The 24887-nt window shown below is 44.4% G+C and overlaps 2 protein-coding genes across 2 annotated transcripts; one reads left to right on the plus strand and one right to left on the minus strand.

The window, feature by feature from the left end:
- Positions 1 to 385: 385 nt before the first annotated feature.
- Positions 386 to 11165, plus strand: efhd1 (EF-hand domain family, member D1). Its single transcript, XM_074680336.1, has 4 exons — positions 386 to 808; positions 6940 to 7087; positions 7282 to 7416; positions 7968 to 11165. Exons 1-4 carry the CDS (start codon positions 504 to 506, stop codon positions 8100 to 8102), a joined length of 723 nt encoding a protein of 240 aa, XP_074536437.1. The 5' UTR covers positions 386 to 503; the 3' UTR covers positions 8103 to 11165.
- Positions 11166 to 11516: 351 nt separating this feature from the next.
- kcnj13 (potassium inwardly rectifying channel subfamily J member 13) lies at positions 11517 to 20033 on the minus strand. Its single transcript, XM_074679696.1, has 3 exons — positions 19794 to 20033; positions 14548 to 15110; positions 11517 to 14342 (listed from the first exon to the last, which is right to left on the minus strand). The coding sequence occupies exons 2-3, from the start codon at positions 15062 to 15064 to the stop codon at positions 13768 to 13770; spliced, it is 1092 nt and encodes a 363-aa protein (XP_074535797.1). The 5' UTR covers positions 15065 to 15110; positions 19794 to 20033; the 3' UTR covers positions 11517 to 13767.
- Positions 20034 to 24887: the final 4854 nt, after the last annotated feature.

Genomic DNA, 24887 nt, shown 5'->3' on the forward strand with positions numbered 1-24887 from the left:
ATGGTCTTAGTCATAATCTGCTCTAACAGTCAGTTTTATATCATGTGATGGTGTATAATTATTTTACACTTATATTCTAAGTTTAAGCATCAATGTATGTTTGTCTTTTTTTATTCCTACATTATTTATTTTCTAAAATGCTTATTTTCTTTTTGAATTTTTAACTTCACATTCAGTATTAAAATAAACATTGAATGTTGGGCATTTAGACTTTTCCTGAACGGTTTGAGGGAGTTACCTCAATTCTATTCATTCAATTTGCTTGGCTCTGATAAGCTTCCGGAAATAACTTGAAAATTACCACTTTTGTTTTATTCCTAAAAGTGAACCGGAAGCTCAGTCTTGCAGGCGGAGTGACAGATGACGCAGTCGGAGTGACGCAGTGACGACTCACGCAGGCGGGTAGTCAGTGGTACTTGAAGCTGCGGTCAGCCTCCATTCCCCCGCACAGCCTCCATTCTCCCGCACAGCCTCAGCAGCAGCCGCAGCGGAGGATCCTCAGCATGGCTTCAGATGAGCTCGCTCGGAAGCTGCAGTCGCGGCTGGTCGTGACGCAGGAGGCTGCGGGTCCGGGACCAGGACCCGGGCCGGAGCCGGAGACCGCACATAGCCCGCAGCGAGCCAGACCGCAGGAGCCCGATGCTGCCAGCGGGGAGTCAGCCTCCGAGCTGTCCGCCAAACTGAACCGCAGACTGGACATCAACCAGGGCAACGCCGCTCCACGACCGACCCGCGTGTTCAACCCCTACACCGAATTCAAGGAGTTCTCCCGCAAACAGATCAAAGACATGGAGGCGATGTTCAAGCGGTAAGAGCGCGCATGTCGCGTCCTGTGTTGGTGCGTTATTACGCGTGTAGTTACGGTGTTTACGGGTCGGGCGGGATTTACTCTGAATGAACATGCAGGGTCAGAAGCTCTTGATGAGATTAAACTGCTGCTGCTGACGTGAAGCCTCCAGGTGAAAGCTGTGTGTGTCAGTGAGTGTGTGTCACACACACACACACACACACACACACACACACACACACACACACACACACACACACACACACACACACACACACTGAGTCACTGCAGGGCCTGTGTGCGCTGATTCTGCTGCGGTGTCGTGATCACAGACCCGTGCTTGCTCTCAGGCACACGTCTCTCAGGATGAAAGCATGAATTGTTGATGTAATTTAAAAATAACTGTTTATTACATAGAGTATATATATATATATATATATATATATATATATATATATATATATATATATATATATATATATATATATGAAATGTGTTTAAAGAATTATAAACAATAGATTGTGTAGTTGTTTAGCATCAGGTTGATCAGTCAGCGCTGACATGTTCAGCAGCGAACAGCCAACATTACTGATCTCATTCATTCTGAACACAGGAACAGATTTGACCACAAGAGTAAAATGTTGTGTTTTATTTCTGAAGCACTGACAAGCATCAGATTTGTGTTTGGTACTCATCTTTATGTGACTCTCTTTACTGCCCTTTGACCTCCTCATTCTCAGAGAAAATGACCCTGACTGTTTATAAAATAAACTCTGCTTCCTGTCAGTTTCAGATTTTAATAAAGAAAAAACAATGACTGCTGACATAAATGTTTATTTGAGCTCATCTTCTTCCTTTGGCCGGAAATTACTGATCCAAATCAGCTCAGCAATCTGTCCCTGAGGCAACAAACCATCCTTCATATAGAGTAACCATATATGGGTGAGAGGGCGGAGCTAATCTGGTAGCTAATGCAAAGCTAGCACATCCTAACAGTCTGTTAGCTGGCTAAGAAGTTAACCGACAGTGCTGGCCTTACAGGTGTTATTTATTTATGACAGCTGCTGGAAACAGACTCTAGTGGACTCTAAGGGAACTGCAGTTCATTTTAATGTGGCGCTCTATGGGGACTGACTCATTACTGGAGACAGGCTCCAGTGGACACTCAGGGAACTGCAGGTGTTGTGACCTCTGATTGCTGATTGACCTGAACGTCTTGTCTTTGTTTCTCTCAAAGGGTCAGATGTTGTGTAAGCGTTTGTTTGCTCCTCTGATCAGGCTGAGATGTCCCTCTCCTCAGTCTCTGTGACCTGTGACCTTTGCTCTGTCAGCTGTGGGCTGTGGTGAGTCAGATGATGGAGGCTGCTGAGTGCTGACACTGTGCTCATTGTGTGGATTTGATGAAATGTGGTGTGGCTGTGCTGAAGCAGAGTTTAGTCTCTGCGTTTGCACTCAGCAGTTGGTTTTCTAACTCTCCAAACCTTTTTGTCCTTCAGGACGTTCACTCACGTCTGTCTCAGATCTCTTTAGTCTTCTGTTTCTGCTCTGATCCCATTCACACAGTCCACATTCCCGGGGGGCATCCACCGCCTGCTGACCCACTTTCCCTCCTCTCAGAGTGCTGTGGGCTTACAGGCATATTTCACATTACAGCTTTTATCAGGCTCTAATCGACGGAGAATTTTAATCAGAGGGAGCGGGTTTGGAGCCTCTCAGTTTGGCCCTGTTTCCTGACTGATGTCAGAGGAAATGTTGAGGTTTTGAGGAGCAGGAGCATCTTTTGGTGCAGACTGGAAACAGGTCAAAAAGCTCTTCTGGCTGAGCTGAGCTGAATGCTGGTAATGTGGGGAGATGGAGAAGAATATAAGAGAGAGGGAGAGAGTCCCCTCTTGCCAAAAGCTCCGGCATCTATAATTAACAAGAAGCTGCTGAACAATGAGGCTCAGTCCGGACGGTTTGAGGCAACGTGGCATCAGGTCAGATGAAGCTCCAAATCTCTTAATGATTTGAGCTCACGGATTTAAGAGGAGTTCAACAGCAGAGTCCAAAACTGATCCAGAGAGCCAACCTCTGCCTCTACAGCACCTGAATAAACTCCAAACAGTTTCACACTAACCCCACTCTCAGCCAGTCTGACAACATCCAACAAGAAATGAACTTCATTAAAATCTGTTAGTCCCAACATCCAACAACAGTCTAGCTTCACTCTCAGCCTGTCTGTCCAACAACACAACAAACTAACTCTACTCTCAGCCTTTCTGTCCAACATCCAACAACAGTCTAGCTTCGCACTCAGCCTGTACGTCCAACATCCAACAACAAAGCAACTTAATTCTCAGCCAGTCTGTCCAACATCCAACAACAAGCTAACTTCATTCCCAGCCTTTCTGTCCAACATCCAACAAGAAATGACCTTCACTAAATCTGTCAGTCCCAACATCCAACAACAGTCTAGCTTCACTCTCAGCCTGTCTGTCCAACAAAACAACAAACTAACTTAATTCTCAGCCCGTCTGGCATCATCCAACAAAAAACTAACTGCACTGAAACTGTCCAACATTCAACAACAGTCTAGCTTCACTTTCAATCTGTCTGTCCAACATCCAACAACACACTTACTTCACTCCTAGCCTGTCTGAAGTTAGTTTCAGCTCAGGGCGTCTCATAAAAACGCGTCCTCCAGTAATCACTGGTTTCAAAATACTGTGACCTCAACATTCAAGTCCCAGTTTTGTCAGGGAAACACACACAGATATCACACATTCCTTTACTCCCCCTACACTCTCAAACACACACTCACACACGCACACACACACACACACACACACACACACACACACACACACACACACACACACACACACACACACACACACACACACACACACACACCACTGTCACATTTCTCTGGTTTTAACTACTTTGTGCTTCAGAAACAAGCAGAGCGAGCTCATGATCTTACAAACTGCTGTATGAGCAAGACTGAACTGTGTGAGTGTGTGTGTGTGTGTGTGTGTGTGTGTGTGTGTGTGTGTGTGTGTGTGTGTGTGTGTGTGTGTGTGTGTGTGTGTATTTGAGGCTGTAAAGTGGCAAAATTCTGGGGAACTAAACACATCACAACAAACCGGTAAATTCTGATCATAGAGTAAAATCTTGAATCAAACCTTTGAAATCTCTGCTCCTTCACAAGCGAGTGTGTGTCTTTCTGTTTACATTACGAATTTGTGTTTTGTTACAAACTCTGACTACAAATAATGAAGCTAATATTGAAGTTTTACAAACTGCGGTGCCTGGAGTGTCCACTAGAGGCTGTCTGCAGAAACAGTAGACACCTCATACACACCCACTCAAAAAAGCAATCTCTACAGCAGAAATAAACATGTCTGGCTCAAAACATGATGTTAGTCTGAAAAGGTCTCTGAACTTAAGTTTAGCATGCTGACATGAGGTCAGCGGTTATTATATGAGCTCTGTTTGTTTAAAGCTGGTGTAAACACTGAGCTCTCTTTTAAGTTTATTTCGTTTCTCCGTCTCATAAAATATTTAAACAGGAAATGAAGCATCTGAAACACGTCATGTGACCTGATAGTAGAAGTGAGTGTTTTTCGGTTGGTGCTGCGTGAGGTGCTCGTGGTCAGATGGAAGCGCTCCCCTCTGCAGCCTCTGGCATTCCTGCACTCCCACAACGAAGAGCCAAACCAGTCCAGGCCGCTTTGTGCTCCAGGACAGGATGCCGTGCCAGGAGAGGAACCCCCTCCCTTTACTCTCCTTTTATTTAAGCGGGCCGTATGCTAATGAAGGCTAAACCCTGGTTACAGTCAGTCTGAATGAAAGAATCACAATCAGCTGAAAGAGGGGAAACACTCGCTCTGTATTCTGCTCTCAGACCGGCCTCAGGACTCGAAGAGACTGAAGATCTGCTGCTCCCTGACGTGATCTGACCTCTGAGCTGAGATTTACTCCTGTTGTACTATTTAAAAAGAACGATGTCCATGTGTAAACTGATGGAGGCTTCCTGTTAGCTGCTGCTGCTGCTGCAGGCTGATGCTGTGGGTGAAGATGCTGACTAACTCTTGAGTATTGGATTAGCATTAGGACAGGATCTGAGCAGGGACGGTGAGGACAGCAGGATGATTAAACTCTGATAGCACTCAACAGCTTCATCGTTCAATCTGATCACAGCAGCTCTGTGTGACGCTGCAGGATCCTCTGTTTGTCTCATCAGGTGAGCAGAGGTTACCTTCAACCTGAGATTAGAGCCAAAGATAATCTCACATCAACAGATCAGAAACATCTGCTCACATGGAAACGTACAGTTGAAGTCTCATGGGCGTCTTCTTGTTCCTCCTGTAATGCTTCAACAGCTCACACCCTGTGACTCACTGAGGCTCTGTGAAGCTGCAGACTGCAGATCCAGTTCTGGTTTGTATCCAGACTTCAGATGCAGCATTCAGTCACATCAGGCTGATCTCTGTGCCAGGGGGGACTCATCCAGAGGTTCAGGTGTTCACAGGAGGTCGCCATGAGGATTTTAGAGGTCAGAATGAGGAACAGGGATCACAGTCAGGTGAAATAAACCTCGAGGTTTCTCTCTGTGGGACTTTTGTTCCTCAGGGTCTGAAATCCGAGCTGGTTTCACGGCCTTTAAACAATCTTCTCTGAAACAAAGAGCGGCTCTCCTGCCTCCAGAGATTAGCCTCGCTGTGAGGTCAGCTCACACACACACACACACACACACACACACACACACACACACACACACACACACACACACACACACACGTTCACACACACACACAGCCTCTATAAATACTGCTTGTATCTGACAGCAGCCTGCAGCTGATAACAGAGTCTCTCACATCCAGACGTGACTGAGGTGAGACTGTGAGACTGACTCAGAGCTGCAGGTGAAGTTTCTGTCAGGTAGTCTTCCTCACTAGGTCACTCTTCATCACATATCATGAAGGCGTCAGTGAGGAAACTTAATCCAACACTTCTCCAGTGTTATTTCTCTTTATAAAGTTCAGTTTGAACCTGAGGTGATCTTGTTTTCCTCCGCTCTGAGCTCATTGAATCTGTTTCAAACTGCACAGGCTGAATCTCCAACACTTTCAGGTTTTCTCCTCTGATTACACGCTCCTGTCACAGCGGACCTCCACAAAGGACTCTCTAATGCTGTGTTTGTTATAAAGGGTCTCACAGAGTATTTATTTCTATCTAATCCTCTTAAAGTGGACCCTACATGGCTCAGTACCAGACCTCTACACTGAGGACACAGAAGCCCTGTTTCCACCAAGCAGTCCGTTTTAGATCAGTACAGTTCGGTACGGGTTGGCTTGGTTAAGCCTGGTCCTGGTTATGTTTCCACAGCCAACCGTGCCCCTTCGTAGTGGGCGGTGTGTAAGCCAGATGCCGATAGCTGCATCAGTAAATAACAGCGTGGCTCCATAGCAGCACGACACAGTGTTCCCCTGCTAATTAATCCAACGAAGGAGGAAAACACGACAGTAAACTAAGAGCAGCTATAGGAAACATCCGGCAATTTCCCTCCTTTGTGATTGGCATGTGACTCCATCTTACAAAGCACAATCAAGCTTTGTTTCAGAGAAGACTGTATGGCATGAGGAGAAATACAGAAATACAGTTGTTGTTCTTTCGACCAATCAACGGACTGCAGTGTTGTACCACCACCTTCTGGGATCGGATCGGTTTAGTCTGCCACCCCTACGGCGGAAAGTTCCCAAAAAGTGGGACGGCTGGTCTCGGTTTATGGATATCTATTCCGGGGTTTAGTCAGTGGAAACACGTAAAATGTGTGCCATGCCGAGACAAACTGAACTGAACCATTTGGTGAAAACAGGGCTCTGGTACAGAAACTGATGTCTTAGGACACTTTTCCAGTTTTTGAACATGTGTGCCTCTGAGGAAGACTCATCTTCCCGTCTTGTTTGTGGAGTTTGTCTCATTTTCTCCTCTGCTTGGACAGCTCAGGATGTTTTCTCCACTAGAGAGCGCTGAAGAAGCAGAGTCACAGTCAGGAGTAATGCCAGGATGTTCGTCGTCATGTTTTCTCTGCTGGGATAGAACCACACATCTAAACATCTGCTGTCCTCTTTTATAACTCTGTGTGTTCATGTGTCCCTGTCTCACAGGTACGACACAGGTAAGGACGGATTCATCGACCTGATGGAGCTGAAGCTGATGATGGAGAAGCTGGGGGCTCCTCAGACTCACCTAGGTCTGAAGAACATGATCAAAGAGGTGGACGAAGACTTCGATGGGAAGCTCAGCTTCAGAGAGGTGAGACCAGAACTGTTAGTGGCCCACTTTGATCCATCAGGGATCAGGATCGGACAGTTTACCTGCTGCAAGATGGTGACAGCAGCTGAGAGACATTTATTGAGGCTTTGTTTGACCCTTTTTGTCAGTGATGATGACAGTGAGGTGTACAGTCTGTGGAGATCTAAGTCTCTCTCTGACCTGTGGTTCTTCAGTTCCTGCTGATCTTCAGGCGAGCAGCAGCCGGGGAGCTGCAGGAGGAGAGTGGGCTGATGGCCCTGGCTCGTCTTTCTGAGATTAACGTGTCCACAGAGGGAGTGATGGGGGCCAAAGACTTCTTTGAAGCAAAGGTAACTGAATGACACACAGATCTCATATGTGAATTATAAGGTTTATTTATTCACAGATTTATGAGAGGATATGAAGTCTAGCTCTTTCCTTAGCATTTTTTTTAAGGATCATCTCTTTGGCTGTTTTTAAGTCCCAAGCTGTATAAATGTTAGAGTCTGAGCAAACCACAAGCACTCAGCTCTCAGAAAACTGAGCTCAGTTTATTAAACTTTGAATTCTTGGTGATTTCGTACTTTTACTACTATTACTTTTAGATTTTTCACTTTAAAACTTGGGGAGAAGAAAAAATAGAGAATTACAGCTTCCTGTAGAGACAATGTGACTGCCCCCTGGTGGTTGGTGCAAAGTGTTACAGCTTACTTTAGTGTTTTTGTAATGAAGAGATGAAGCAGAGAGAAACCAGAGTTTGTTAATATGAAACCTGCCCACACATAGTTTATCTTTACTGCATGTTCTGTCTCTGTTTCATGTTTTTTTTTTTTTAAGCAGCGAGGTTTAAACAGCTGATTTTTAAAGGAACTTTGTTGTGCGCATGGCTGTGTCTCCTCAGATGAAGGTGGCGTCTCAGGGCAGCAAGTTTGAGGCGGAGATCCGTGAGGAGAAGGAGGAACGCAAGCGACAAGAGGTGGAGAAGAAACAGAGACAGGCTGCGTTCAAGCAACTGCAGTCCACGTTCTGCTCGTGACCGTCTGAGGAGTCCTAATGCGAGTGCTCAGAGTCAGAGAGGATCAAACTAGCTTCACTTTATTTAACCGAAACACTCACAATCTGGCACTTTATGACTCCGATAGAGATTATAGAAGAACACATTCATAAACACACACGCACACACACACACACACACACACACACACACACATACACATACACAAAGCTCATTCATTCCCAGTGTTCTGCTGCACACACACTAAGGTAAACACACACACACGCCTGTTAATGTGCGGTGGTAAGAAGAGCACATTTAGATCCATAAACCCTCACAGAGCTTTGTTTCGTGTTTGTCTGTGAAGAACTGGAAGTTTTCATTACAAGGGAAATGTTTGTGAAGTTTTAACGTCGTTTGTTGCTGTGTTCCCGCCTCACGGCGTGTCTCTGTGATCCATTAATCAGCCTGTCCTCTACAATGTGACCACCACGAGTTAGAAACAGGAGCAGCTTTGTAACGATAAGTTTTAGTATCACAGTTTGAAGCCTTAAGCTCCTCCCACTCTGACTCTCAGGTGGATCAAACTGTGTCCATCTCCAGCTGCAGGTCTAAACCAGCTCTTGCTGAGGATCAGAGCCTCTAAAGGGTCATTCAGCATTTTTATTTTTAGACTGAAATCCTCAGATTAACTACGAATTGACGAGTTTCAGAATCTGGACTTTTAAGGAGAAGTTTACGCGCATTCTTTCTGAGACTGAGATGAAAAGACTGATCTCATGAGTGTGTGTGTGTGTGTGAGTTAAACCTCAAAAATATTAACCCAACTTGAAAGAGGAAGCCGAAACAAAGGCTGACTGTTTCCCAGCCTTTCGCCTAAATTACCAGAAGGCACTTGAACGCACCACACAGAGAGGATCTGCTCCACACTGGCAGGTGCCAATAGTCTTCGAAAGAGTTTTAAAAGGGAAACCAGACAACAGGGTTTGTGGTGAAGAAGCAGTATTTGATGTCTCCCAAAAGCTGCGTTTTGCATGTGGAAGAGAGAATCTGTTGTTGGCTGGCTCTCCTCTCTGATTGGCTCAGTCTGACAGCCAATCACAGGCCTCCTTTTACATATGAACCCCTGATAATCTCAGGATGTTTGAGTCCTGTTTTGACTTTTCAGGTTTACCCTGTCACAGGAAAATGTCTGAATTCTCAGCAGTGCAGAACTTGTGTGAAAGGTTCTAAGACGGAGACCAGTGGACAAAAACAAGACCCTCTGATACAGGATGATAGCCCATTGACCTTTCATTCAACTAAGAGTTAGAACATAGCCTAGCTTAGCTTGAAGACTAACAGCAAATGGAAACAGTTCGCTAGCTAAGTTTTTTTTTGTGCTTTCAAAATCTGCTCTGACTTTCTATAATCACTTTTGAAAATGAATTATCCGTAAGCTAGAGAAGATGTTGGCAATTTTTTTTTACTGCTAGCTACTTACTCACTCTTTTTGCCAAGCTAGGCTAATTACATCTAGTCCTTCACATACCGTCTGGTCTCACTCTCAGAAAGAAACTCATGAACATGTTTCTTTAAATACGAGTCCTTTAAACGAGCAGACTGAATGAACCGCCACAGATTACAGATGGACGCCATGCTCGTGTGTTTACGCTGTTTTTTTGATGTTGCTGTTGTTTTTTAGGGTTTGACATCGTTTTGGGAATTTGTGTAATATTCTGTTTTATTCAGAGCATGCAGTAACAGTGTTTCCTGTAGCTTAGACATACTATATCAACATGTTAGACTGAAAAAGCAGAGCCCCCTGCTGCTGGCTGGTTAACAGAATAACAGTTATTAATATCATCAGTAAACCTCGGGGTCAGATCAACTCTGAATTATTTCACTGATCTGACGAGGGATAGGAACAGAAAGTGAGAATCAGCTGACCCAAGCTGAGCACGATGAGTCAGGAAAGTGTGGAGATAAATATCAGAAGGGGGTCTGATCTCAGTCTGGAGCTCTCTGCAGATTCAATGTCTCAGGATGTTGTACTAGATAAATCCTTGTCTCGTCTTTAAACAGCCTGTTGACTCCAGTGGGTCAAAGATCACCTGTTCCTGTCCTTTTCATCATCATCGTCATTATCAACATCATCGTCACAGCTCTGGTTCCAGGTCTGGATCCTTGTGTCTGTGTCTCAGTGTCTTCTCTTTAACCTCTGTTTTTATCCCAAACACTAAATCTATGCTCAGCTCGTGCTTCTTTTCACTCAGCAGACACTTTATTTGAAGGAGCACACACTGTGACAGAAAATAGAGCCTGATGTTCAGACTCTCACAGTAGGATGTGTAGCTTTCTAATCCCCCTGTCAGAGTCCAGATCAGAGTCCAGTCTACACCTCTGTGGGTCCAAACAGAGCCTGAGGACAGCGAGGTCACCTGTCCTCAGTCGTTAACCTTTACCCTCACTGTGGGTGCTTTTATTTTCTAATCATTACTGTGAATCCCTGTCAGACTCAAGTCCACAGAACAAAACCCTGAAATCAATGTGATGTCCTCAAACTGCTTCATCCTTTCACCTGTCCTCTCATCTGTCTTCTCACGTGTCCTCCTTCTGGTCCACATGAGCTTGTCTGGAGATTTAATTAAAATTAAGAATAAAAAATTAACTTAATAAGTTTAAAAAATAGAAGTTTAAAGAAGTGAAACATAAAGCATGGTGGAATAATATAAAAAGAAACGAGCAGAAACATGTGAGTGTGCTGACCTCTGACCTGGTTCAGCTCCGATTATACCTGGCCCTGTGTTCACCTGGCCCTGTGTTCACCTGGCTCCGTGCTCACCTGGCTCTGTTTCCTCATGTGTTGAGCTGTAGCATGTACCAGATGTCATATAACTAATCTACTGTAGGTATGAAACATAACTCCTTTGGTATTTGTCGTGAAACGGACGATGTATTTTTGCAGAAATAAATGGTATATATTGTTATTTGTTTTAGCAGAGAACTATAAGTTGCCAAATATATTTGAAAGTCATTGAAGTATATTTTTGGGCACTTGTAAAGATATCGTGTTGTTATAAACTCTGTCAGGATGGAAATGTTTGACTTGATGCAATAAAGAAATTAAACTTTATGTTCAACAACAATAAATCTGTTTGTTTCTCTCATTGAGGACGATCAGAGCAGGCATGACCCTCAAACATAAGACCTGTCCTCTTTGCTTTCAAGGTCTAAGTTTACTCAGAGATCTGTGTGTGTTTTAGAGTCTAATCCACACATTTTAAAGTGTGGATTATAATTGGGCGTATATCTAGAAAGATTTTTACAAGATCACTTTGAAACTTCTCAAAAGTCACACAGGGGTTTTACTGCTTTACACCAGCAGGGGGCAGCCTCCTCCTTCCTCCTTCTCTCAGAGCACAGGTGTAATGAAACGTGTCAGAGGTAGAGTCCATGGAGTCTGTGTTTGTGGCTTGTTTAGAAAATATTTATTTCATGTAATGTACACTGTACATGTGAGACATCTCACTGCTCAAATCACATCAGGAACATTTCCTCTCTTGGTCTGATTGGTTCAAAGATAACACTCAGTGATTGTCTTCATATCAACAGCATTAAATCAAACGTCATCATAAAAACTCCAAACACACACATCTCTAAAGATTCTACTGATGTTAATCAGATCACACATTTACACTCATCTCTGCTCCTCTTACTGATTCAGGCTTTAATTAGAGATACATTCATTAATCAATCAATAAGTACTGATCCATCTACTGATCCACACAGGACTGATCCACACAGGACTGATCCGCACAGGCCGGCCCATCAGAGAGGAGAGTCTGTATTCAGATATAAACCTTACAGCAGCTTTGCTCTGTTACAGCTCTGTGATCTGTGTCTTTACGTCATTGAAGAAACCAGAAAAAAGAATGCCCTTTTAACAGGGACACACGCACACACACACGCACACACACACACACACACACACACACACACACACACACACACACACACACACACACACACACACACACACACACACACACACACACACACACCACACAGTTTAAGAACCGCAGGGCTTTGTCTGCGGTCTTACAGCTGAAATACACCAGATGCAGCTGCAGTCCGTCTCCGCTCCGTCATGGCAGCGGATCAGATAGGTTTCCACCTGAGTCAATGTTTTGACGGGCACGGAGCTGTGACACAAAAATTAAGTGTAGGGAAAATCAGGCGGGACAGGAAGTCGTGACTGGAAACTACTGAAGAAACACTTGGTGACTTTCAAAATAAAACAAACAATGTCAAAATCAGTTTGTATTTAGCTTGGCTACAACGATAAACGGACATAATGAGCAGAGCCAGACCAGGGGTCAGCAGGTTTGAGGTTTTACAGCCCAACATGAATAAAGAGAGACTTATCAATGGAGTGGGAAGTGCGGGAACTCCTTGGCCTTGCGACCTCAGCTGTCAGTCATGTGGCTTGTTGGACTGAACACACAGCTGGTGTAAGTTGACAAACACAGTTAACATGCAACGGAATGGAGTCGAACTTCAGATGTATCTGGCGTATTTGATGCGTGGGTGTGACCTCCCGTGCACCAAACAGGAGACAGACTCTAGTGGACATTCAGGTAACTGCAGGTTATTTCAACACAGAACACTTTGGGAACTGACTCACTGCTGGAGGCAGACTCTGGTGGACGCTCAAGGAACTACATGTTTACACCAACATATTCTATAAATCAGTTGGCATGTTGCCATGTTTGTTTCCTGGAGCCTGCAGTGACCATATTTGGAGAACAAGTGGTTCACAGACACTTGGGAATCAGAGCTAACAGTTTGTTTCTTTGGCTGATTCAATGATGCTAACTGCCCATTCAGTGAGCATGTTTGCTACAGCATGAGGCTTAACCTGCGTAGTCACCTACCGAGCGCCTCCAACTCAAGCTCAAACACCAACTATTTTTGGGAAATGTAATTTGTATTTTGCGCTTGTGTACCTGTTTAGCAATGTAGACAAAATGCTAGCTAGCAGCTGGATCTTAATGCCTCTATGTTGAAGTTTCCCAGGCCTCTCTTTGTGGACCGATAACAGGGACTGAAACTGGCGCATCAAGTAGGCGTTAAACATGATGAACACCTATCAGCAGCTTTTATAAACTCTGAAACTACAGAAAGCTACAGAGGCTGACAATCACAAACCAGGTTTCAGCATCATGTGGGGGCTAGCAGGCTGTGGCAGCTTGTAGCTAGCAGCTAGCCACATGCTATCCTAAAGCATGGTGTCCTCAGTAGGTTCAGTGCAGTGATATCAATCTGATCAATCATAATAATCACAGAAATCAGTTGTACAGTAAAGTCTTTCTTTGGCTCTGTGTGTTCACAGACTCAGAGCAGCAGAATAAATCAGGCAGTGATATTAGCATGATTAGCCGCTGGTTAACGGCACAAACACGCTTGAACACGGTTTCTTTGAACACAATGGTGTTTTTGGATGGATGGAGGTCAGAGGTGGATTGTTTTAATGCATAAAGTCTCAAACTGAAAAAGAAAGGGGCGTCTGAAGGAGTCTGAGCAGCCTGCACATCTGCTTTAAATTCAAATAAAACATTTTTAACATACATTCAGATTTCTGATTAAACATGGGACCTCACTATAAAGCTATCTGCCCCTCAGTGACCCTCTGAGATCATTTCCTCCACACCTCCATCCTGAACCCCTACTCCATGTGGTCGCTGCCGTCCCCGTTGATCTGAACCACGCAGTCCTTACTCAAAGGTTCTTTGGAGTGGGTGGTTTCAAAGTGCTGAGTGCTCACTACGTATCTCCCTCGAGGATCCAGCCCCAAAGCTGGGACAAACCGACGGTCAAACTGGATTTCCTGGCGCAGGTAAGAGGTCCTCTTCTGGCAGGTGTCACCTGTTCCCTCCTGCAGAGCAGACAGGAAGAGCACCAGCTCGAAGTGGTTAGACACGCCCTCACACAGAGCAGGGTACAGTGGGCTGCGGCGGTCCAGAGGGTGGTAGAAGGTGAGCGGGAAGATGAAGAAGGGACAAGGCTGCTGGCCCAGGTGATCCAGGTAGAAGTCCAGAGAGGTCTGGTGCAAGGCCTGGCCTTCGTGTTCCTCATAGAGCACAGCACTCACCTTCACGTCCACCAGGGGGCGCTGCTGCAGGTTGGTGGCACGTATCATGAGGCATGCCTGGCCCTGGTGTTTGCTGACAACGGCCTGGGGACTGAACTGGATTGCTCCTGCTCGCTTCTGGGGACGAGCGATCTTAGCCACGAAAGCACCTGAAAGGTAAAAGAAATCATTGGATGAGGAAAGACTCGAGATGATCTCATGGACACGTCTCTGGGCTGCTCTCACTTTATCATTTATTTCTGTTTCATTCATTGAGCCTTTCACAGCCCTAAATGATAGGAGCATGAGGGGTGAACCTGTACTGTGTGAGGGGTGTACATGTGATGCAGAGGTTTTCGTTTGTGAGAGACGTACCTGTGATGAATGCCTCCAGCATCAGCCCCAGCAGCATCTGCACAGCCAGCAGAGCGATGGCGCTGGGACAGTCCCCACTCGGGAACATTGTGCCATATCCAATGGTCAGCTGGGTCTCCAGGGAGAAGGAGAAGGCAGCAGTGAAGCTGGTGATGTGTTTCACACAGACCACGTGTCCCTGTGGGGGGGCGTCGTGATCCTGAACAGCTAAGTCTCCGTTCAGGTGGGCCAGCAGGTACCAGAGGCAGGCAAACAGAAGCCAGTGAGCCAGGAAGGATGCACAAAAGGCCAGCAGGACCCACCTCCAGCGCAGACCCACCAACAGACCCCACAGGTCCTGCAGGGCCAGCAGCCAGGCTCTGCTTAAGGTCCCCCGCCAAGACCCAGTGGGGTACAGGGGAGGCTGGAGGGCACAGTGTCCGTCTTTGGTGACCAGGCGCTGGCAGGGTGGAGAGGATAAAAGAGGGGAGGAGGATGCCTTTCCACCCAGAACCAGACTGGTGGACTTGGTCGTCATGGTTGAAGGTGGATCTGGATTAGGGAAAGTCAAGGAGGGGAGGATCCTGAAAGACAGAGACACACAGAGAGGGTTTGGTTTAAATCTCCAGGTCTAGGCCAGCTGAGCATAGCGCCAGACTCATCAAAGACCAGATTCTGACTCCTCCAGATCCTGTCTGAAGAGCTGACAGAAACAGAACCTGATGGTTTATAAACCATTTCAAGTCCTCATTTAACTGGAAACAGAAAAGCTGTCCCTGAGGCCTGGTGGACCAGAATCTGACATAGCTTTTGGAAACCATGGTCACCGAGTCCTCTGTTCTATATAAGAGAGGGACTCAGCATCCCTGGTGGTCTGGGGATCAGGAGAGTCCACGGCATGGGTACACATCTGTGAAGGCTCCATTAATGCTGAATGTCTTCTTCAGCAAGACTTTACAGATTTCAGAGAGACAACGACAAACCACAGTCTGCATGGATTACAACAGCATGTCTCTGTAGTAGAAGAGTCCAGGTACTGAACTGATATGGCTGCAGTCCTAACTTGTCCCCCATTGAACATCTGGAGCATCATGATATAAAAGACAGGACAAAGAAGACTCTGAACTGTCCAACCTCTATCATCTGTTTTTCACCTATTTCTCAACATTTTAAATATATTTTGCGTCTATTTTCATGTGTTTTTAACCCGTTTGTCTCCTTTTTCTCACCCTTTGCTCACCTTTGTACTCACCTGTTGTTTAGCCTGTTTTTCACCAATTTCTCATCTTTCTATCACCTGTTTCTTACTTGTTTTTTTTTTTTTTTTTTTTTTTACCTGTATCTTATCTATTTCTCACTTATTGTTTTCACCTTTTAATTTATCTTCTCCCACGTTCTTGAACTGTTTTTCTCCTACCTGTTTCCCACTCTTTTATCACAAATTTCTCACCTGTTTTCTGTACACAGTTCAGGACAAATCCTGACTCCATCTCTGGATTCACGGTCTGATGATCCATAAAGTTGTCTCATCTTAAACCTGTGGTAGCTGCCCTACAGTAAAATTGATTGAACACAGAGGTTTCATTCTTCAGCAGAGAGAAAGGTGACTGCATGTGAGGAAACTGCCGGGAAACATTTTCAGATCAGTGACTGAGTCTGATTTAACTTTGTGTAACGTGACCACACACTGAACCCTGGAGTCTCAAACCAAAGAGGACAGAAGTTTCTGATTTCTCACACAAATCATTGACTCCTAAAGTTTTACCAAACTGATCCAAGTGAGTTGCTAAAGCTCTGAGGTGTTAATGAAGACTGAAACAGGGAACAATCATTGACCAAAATGTGTTCTTGTCTCTTTAAACCCTCACTCCACATGTGTGTGACTTACAGAACATACATGTGCACAGTGTGTGATCAGCAGGTGTATGTTCGCTCCGTCCTGACGGCCTCAGAGTCTGTCCTCGGCTGTCAGAGTTTCTATTTCTATGTCAATATTGTTTCCAGGAGATTAGAGCCGGTCCCAGCTGGGATCAGTCTGAGGAACACGGCTTCATGCAGGGCAGGAATGTGTCTTTCATCTGCAGGGAGCTTTTAACCGAGCGCACCACTCTGCACAGCGCTCTGCAGCAATCTGCAGCAGTCTGAACATACATCCAGGATCATTTCAGAGGAGTTTAAGCACAACCAGGAGAATCTGGATGAGCTGAAATATCCTCTGCCAAAGTAACAATCACATGCTGTAATTTGTAAAACTTAAACTGGTGTCAGGGAGCTCAAACGTTTCATATCATGCAGCTTCAGTTCAGATTTTAAAATAACTTTAAGAACTGACAGAGAGACACTGTGTTGTTCAGTGAGTTCACTGACAGGTCAAAACTCATTTACAGATACATTTACAGATCTGTTTTCAGATTTTAGTCACATCCAGAGGATGGATATCACAGGCATACTGAAACAGGATGTTTTTCCCTGTGCATGATCAGCTTTGTTACCTTTTTTAATGTTTAGTGAAACAGCCTTTAATGTTTAATTTGAACACCTTTTCCTTGTTGTTTATAAGATAAAATTAAATCTGTTAAACGTGATATTTTATTCTTTCTTGCTGTCTACTGTCGATAGTTTTAACCGTGGAAAAATGAACCCATTTCAGTCAGTGATTCAGTTAAAGTGTAAACACACAAACAGAACCAGAGATGTGACTCTGTTTGGGTCCTTTCAGAGTTAATGATCAATATCAGACACTTCCTGTGTTCACCTGTGAGGTAAGAACCAATCAGAGACAGCAGCTCTGAGATCAGCTGATCAATCAGCTAATTGATTTATGTGAGGAGTTTGAAGGAAACAGATAACACTCAGGTCGTTTATCTGGTTATCTGAATATTGATCTCAGACAGGAAACAGACCATGACCGGGGTTTGTCTGATTGTCAACACAAAATCCGGAGCTGGTTAGCTTAGCTTAGCTTAGCTTAGCTTAGCTTAGCTTAGCTTAGCATGAAATCTGTTCACCTGGGTTAATTCCTGAGTTTGAACACAATAACAAACACTTAAACTACCTGACCACACTGAACACTGCTCAAAGTACACAGACAGCACGTTTCATAAGCAGAATAAGTTTATATAACTGTATCTGTACATCCAGGTTTCACAGGTTTCACAGGTTCTATAGGAGGGTGACGTCATCTTTTTCCTGAACAGGCACTCCTTTTTGTCTGTCACATTAATGCTCATCTTGTTCTACAGATAATTAGTATCTATTATAAAGTACTGCACTGGGTCACTGGCATTATTCTGATGTACCTACCTGTCAAGATGTTGAGCATGCACGCCGCATGCATCATGACCTGTAACACCTAGGCTGCCCCTCCCAGATCAAAACAGAAAACATGCTCTGACTGCCTACGTTGCTAAAGCATAAATACAGAACCTTTATTTATTTAAAAGATTAAAAATCTCAGTAAACTTTAACTTAGATTTTGAGGCATCTTTTATATTTTCGCACAAAAGTAATATATATTTTTAGCAATGTTCTACCTGTCATTTTCTTTTTATTTAACCATGCATTTCCAATGCATTTAAGCATTGTATGTGAACATTGCAGAAAATGTTCACTTCAACAGAAAAGGAATGTTTTAAACAAATGCATAATTTATACGGGTACCTTGTTGTCTTTGAGTATTTTGGGGGGTATTTTTTGTATCTATAAGAGGCCGGGAGGGGGTCCTTTTTCTGGGTTTTCAGAGTATGGCCCCCCTATTCTACAAGTCATGCATGTTGGGGTTGTTTGGGTTGGCTGAAACAAATTAACACAAGACTTGACAAAATGTTTTCATGAAGTCAAAAAAAAAGGGAATAGAAAAACTCTGAAACGTTTTCTGTTTTAGACCTTCTCAAAACCATCCAGGACTGTTATTACTTTTAATGTAAAGTCTCTGGACCCTTAGAGGCCCTTGAGAGGACTCCACAGGTCCTTTGTTCGGCTCTGATCTCTTATATAAGTACAAAACGTAGGGTCTAATAATAAAGCTCTAATAATAAAGCTCTTCATTATTACAGCTGTCACCAGGTGGCCAGGTAAATGAGGAGATGACAGGTAGAGGAAACACCTGAGGAGATCAACAAACACACACAGGTGTAGAACAGAGATCACCTCACTGTTTCTGAAGCCGGTATTTCAACAGTTGGTTTACTGCTTGTTTAACTCCCGGTGTGAACCTGTTACTTATTCTGGATCTTTCTGTGAGACTCTGAAGGGCTCTGCTCAGTCCTCCCTCCCTCATTTACTAACCTCAGGATTTATTCAGCGGCCGTGAATCAGAGGATCAGTGAGCAGAGACCTAGAAAACCATGATTTATACACTTCATGGGTATTTTTAAGGATGAGCAGTCTGTGTCTGGGACACATTATGTTTATGCAGAGAAAGTTAAGCTGGACTTTAGGCAGACAGAGACTTTACACACATTATCATCAGATGATTTAAAAACACTAAACTAACTCTCTTTACTGATCTACTTTATGTCTCTGAGCGTGCTAAAGCAGCGTGCTGATGCTGTGGCTTCACTAACGTCTGCGTCAGAGTGAAGTTATTTTTTGCTAAACATAATTTTAACTTAATTTAAAAAGAGATTCTGAAATTCACAAAGAGAAAGTCTAGATAATGGTCTGTTTGTTGAATTGACATGAGCAGGTTTGTGATTTCTTGCTCACTAACTTTAAGCTGGGACATTTTCTTTTCTGTCTTTCAACTTTCAACTCCTCAGATTTCTGTTTTCTCCACATACTCTCCTGGACTTGTGATTTAAGGACACAAAGCGTCCTCACAAACAGCACTTTGTGTTTTGTCACCTCAGGCTGATGGACCCTCATACCAACTCCTCCAAATGACAGCTTCGCATGACCGTCAGACATCTTTAAGGTGCTAAGCTAACCGTGCTAAACCCAAAGTCAAAGTTAAAGCATCTGTGAGCAGACTCAGAGGTGGGTCCTGTCACAGTCAGTCTGCAGGTTTTACCTCTTTTTACTCTAAAGTCTAACCCTTTAAAGATACCCCCCCTTCCTCTTTGTGTGATGACTTTCACTCGTCCTTGTCTCCTCTCAAACTTTCTTCTCTTCTTCTTTTCTTTCTGATGAACAGTCTTTAGTAAATTCTTTCTCTGATGTGGAGTGAATAAGCTGAAAAGTTTGATCAGGTTTGGTTTCAGTGATCAGATCTGAGCCGATCAGCGGCTCTTTGCTGAGGGCCTCAGTCTGTCCAGCATCACACTCACCAAGCGCTGCAGTGGGGCCTGAACAGGGCCTGAACGGGGCCCTCTGACCTTTCACCCGAGAGCTGGTTTGAGGTCTGCTGAGGGGATCCAGGGGGTCCAGACGGATGGAAAGAGAGCAGCTAGAGTCCCTGTAAAGTCCCAGAGGAGTCCCGACAGGACGCGTCACCCGGAAAGTTTCCTCGGAGTGGAGCCGGACTGAACGCGCTGGGCTCTGCAGCCTGCAGCTCCAGCGAGGATGATTCAATCGGTCACATTACTCTGCATGGAGCCTATTAGTGTTCCCGGAAGACCAGAGACACGGGAGGGAGGGGGAAGAACAACACCCTGTCACTGCTCATTCAAAGAGCTGCTTGTTGCTGCTTGGTGTCCCGCAGCTGCAGCATGTGTGTGTGTGTGTGACAGTGTGTGCAGAATGCATGTGTCCCTGTCTTTAAGTCTGCTTCATTCATTCATTCATTTATTTTATAAAAACTCATAGAACAACATTCACTCTCCTGAACTTACCCTGAAACACAGCAGCAGGTCACTCCTGGACGCTTGGACGCTGGTCTCCTGGATGCTCGGATGCTGGTTTCTCTGTCATAAAACACCCTGAGTGAAGTCCTCTGTGTGTTTTTAATGTGCGTTTATATTTTTCTCTGCAGACTTCTGTCTTGAGCAGCTGACACACACTCCATTAATGTGTGACCTCTGAATGGTTGACTCATTAACAGGAGACACAGACACACTCTTCTCTTGGGACAAAGGGAGGATGAACCATGAGACTGAAGGTCAAAGATCGGGAGCAGGGTTCAGATCCAGATCCAGAATGATTTCTTTGTGTCTCTTATCACCTGATGTGGTTGACCTCAATTAGCTTAGCACACAAACAGCTGGACTGGGTTAATCCTGGAATGAAGTTTGGAGACCAGATCAGGCCCTTGACCTGTTACTCCAGATCTTCTTCTTCTTCTTCCATCCCTCTGTGGTCCAGGTCTGGTGGGTGGAGGTCTGAGAAGAGGTCTGAGGTCAGCATGGGCACCCTGGGCGGTCTACAGCCCTAAACATAACAAACTGAGACAATGAGTTTTCAGAGGATCACTTGGTCCAGGTTTAACACCTGGTCCTGGTCTCATGTGTTTCTGGAGTTATAAACTGGATCGAGTTTAAACCAGATTCCCACAGAGGGTGTAAACAGACTGAAGCAGCTCTACTTCGTTCTCTCTCATTAGTCTGAGGAGTGAGAGGCTCACTGGCCCGCTCACCTGCTGCTGAGAAATCACACACACCTCACCCCCCCCACACACACACTCCCCCCCAGCCCCAGCCTCCCCCCTCACACATTCACCACGAGGAGGGGTTACTACAGGCACATGTGACAACACGAGACTGCTGGTCCACCTACACACACACACACACACACACACACACACACACACACACACACACACACACACACACACACACACACACACACAAACTTCCTTCTGAACTTATTCAATTCAGATGCTGTTGACTGACTGACCTCTGACCCCACTCCTCTGTTTGGTTGTAATGACTTTTCCTGCCAGCAGAGGGAGCTGCTGTTGTGTCCAATGTTTCCTCCAGGAGGCACTGTCTGAACCATAGACTGTACATAGAGTGGACAGCGGGGCTCTGCCATTTACCATTGTACAGTTTTGAAGCCAAAATTCCCCCGTCACAGGCGCAGCCATTGGCTGCTCAACTGCGGCGCAGTAGAGACTGTGAAAGATTGTAAGGGATTCTGGAGGAATCTGAGTGGAGCCGGATGACAAAAATAGTAATTTTTTTTTTTCTTTTGAGAATCTAATTTCTTCTTGGTTCTCCTCCCCGACGTATTCACAATCCCCGAAAAATACATAAGAACAGTAGCCATCAATCATCATTAAATATGATGTAAAGCCTTGTTTTTAACCTCTTATAACTAATGAAATCAAAACTTTTCAGAAAAAGAGAACTTGAATACAAGGCAGCCAAATGACATCTTCAAATCACCACAGCAACGTGAGAAACATTTCTATGAGGTGAATTAATTTTTTAAAGTTTGACCACAGCCCATCTGGAATGGCTGGCGAGCTGGATTTTTTTACCTATACTGCAGCCAGCCACCAGGGGGAGCAGTATTTGTGGGGACCTCACTTCGAGGGCGAGCAAGATGAGGCCCATTTTTACAGTCTATGTTCTGAACAGTGTTAACACACTGAAAAAATTGATATCTTATCAAGTATTTTTGTCTTGTTTTTAGTAGAAAATGTCTTATTAGACTAAGTATGAGCCACATTTACCTGACCAGTCCAGAAAATTGTCTTATTTCAAGTTATTTAAAAACAAAAATGAGGGCTGAATTTCTTGTAATGGGTTAAAAAAAATCTACTAATGGAACAGGAGAAAAGTTACTTGTATTAAGACATTATTCTAGTTTTAAGCTAATTTTCTGGCAAAATTTTCTTGTTCCATTGGTAAATTTTTTAAAACTTGTTACAAGCAATTAAAAAAAAACAAAAACAAAAAAAAACCTTAAAACAAGACATTTTTCTGGACTGACCATTTGAATGTGGCTAATTGAGTTTAATAAGAAATTTTTTACTTTACGAAATAAGATAAAAACACTTGATGAGATTTCAGTTATTGCAGTGCAGGAGAAGAGGACACACAGACAGCTCTCAAAACCGGTGGCGTTTGCTCTAAGACTGCAAAGGAAGCTCAGCTTCCCCTAAAAAATGTCCCCCAAAAAAGTGATGATATGTTCTGCTGTGTGTACATTTCATTAACGAAATATGCTCCAGAATTTCTTCATCTTTTGTTCAGAATCAGCTACCTATCACATGTAACTGGCTCCACCTCCTTCTCATTCATCCCCACAGCGTCTCAGCTCTTTAACACAGTCGGACGCTGAGCGTCTTCTGACTTCAGTGGGGAAGTAGAGTGGGTTGTTCCACTGTGGAAACTGGACGGTCATTGGATAAACACTGGGCTTTGTCCGGCCCTCGGACGCTGAGCGTCTCTGGGGGTCTATGAGGCAGTGGGCTGGCCTGGACACTGGACTTCTGCATGATGATTGGATGATCTGTCTGAGGCTGAATCCCTTTTTGATTGACAGTGAAATGAGCAAGTCAGCGATCTTGAAGTATAACTCTCCACTGTAGCAGCTCCAGCTGCTAACAAGCTGGCATGGAGGATAGAATTTACGTTTGAAGAAATAAACAAATTTATGACGTAGGCTAGAGAAAAATGAGCCTCCCCTCCTTGACTGACCAGCAGCCACCACTGCTCAAAACTTTATTCACAGACACACACACACACACACACACACACACACACACACACACACACACACACACACACACACACACACACACACACAATTACACAATTACTGCTGGTTCCTGGTTTGAGTCTCTGCTCCTGAACATTAGATTTTTGAAGTAATGCTTTAATCCTCCCACAGGGGGCGCTACACTGTATAGAAGTAAAACAGTCTAAACTCAAACCATCAGACACAAACCAAACAGTGTGGTTTATCAACCTAAACACTGAACATCTCTGAACTTTATGGCTCCCTCCCATCAGAACCACAGGGAGCACCCCAGTAGGCCTGGAACCCTTCTGTGTCACACAAATCTGTGTCGTTGTCGACCTACATCGCTGCTTTAAAAGTTCAATTGAGTCTGATCATCTACCTCCAGAAATCCATCCTGAGGTTAAAGAGGTGAAAACACATTGATGTTTAACTTTGTTTTCGAGAAAACTGCCACTGCAGGCAGTCTCTCCTGCTTTCCTCGCACCTTTACAAGCCTCACGCTTTAGATTCAGTTTTTACTCCACAGGGACCTCCACTCCCCTCAGCTCCATCCTCAGCTCCCTGAACCAGAGAGACAAGCAGACAGAGGTTATTGATTCTTGCAGACTGAGGAGAAAGAGGACGAGGATGAGGAAGAGGAAGAGGAGGGGGGACAAAAGACGAACAATGAGTCAAAGAAAAACTTTTAGGGGAGCCACAGTTGTATATTTATCCTCCTTATTGTCTCCAACTGTGTGTCTCTGTTGGTTTCTGTCGTTCGCATGTTTGAGGAAACAGAGTTTTCAGTGAATAAAGATGTTTTCGTTTCTACTCTTCATCAACATCCTGCCTCTGTTTCCTCCAAACTCTAAATCCAGCTCGGTAACAGTAAGATTTTTTTTATTGTCTCTCAAACATTTGAGGGATAAGCCTGGAGTCATTGGTTCAGATAAAGAGTTTCAAATCCTCTTCAGACGTCTCAGAGCTCTTTGACTCCTCACTCTCTCTGGATGTCTCAGATTAAACTGTACAGTACGCTGTATGGAAACAGAGAAAAACAAAGCCTTCAGTCGATAACAGCTGTTTGTTTCTCTCTAAGAGTGTTGAACAAAGCCTGGAGTCATCATCATGTTGAATAATTCAACTAGTGGAGCTGAAGCTCTCCTGTTACCTGCTCAGAGCCTCAGGTTTCCTGCAGAGCTGTCAGCGCTTTAAAGGGTCATTACACTGATTTGACTCACCAACATCACAGCGTGCACAGGGATTAATATCAGACATGATGCCATCTGACCATTGGACGGTGCTAAAGAGTCACTGACTGGACAATCATCTGTGAATGAAAACAACACCACTGCACACTTCACATTAAAAACCTAGACTGATCAAAATAAAAAAGGCTCTCTGTGTCGAAATGAATAAAATATCTCTGACATGTTTTTAGTCTGAGCTCAGGATTCAGCTGTACCCCATCACAAAACCTGACTAAGCCAACTAGACTGGGAACAGAGCAGAGAAACAGAGAGAGCAGACTGATGTTTGATATCTGTAAAGAGATAGTTGAAGGATGCAGACGAGCTCTGAGACTCAAAGTTTCTTTCTTTAACCTCTGACTGAGTCTGAAATCACAGAGATGGAGATGTTCCTATCTCTGATCTCTCTACAGCCTGATAAACAGGTAACTGTGTAAGTCCCTCCTCCTACTGCATACCGGGTCACGTTCCTGGTGAGCCAGGTCAGACCCAGTCTGCCTCCCTGAGACCCAGGAATGTGATCAGATGGATCCACCGTGAAGACCATATCATACTGTGAGTTTG

This window comes from Halichoeres trimaculatus, unplaced genomic scaffold, assembly GCF_033239565.1.
Source record: "Halichoeres trimaculatus isolate MK-OKI-2021-1 unplaced genomic scaffold, fHalTri1.1 fHalTri1_scaffold_9, whole genome shotgun sequence".
NCBI lineage: Eukaryota > Metazoa > Chordata > Actinopteri > Labriformes > Labridae > Halichoeres > Halichoeres trimaculatus.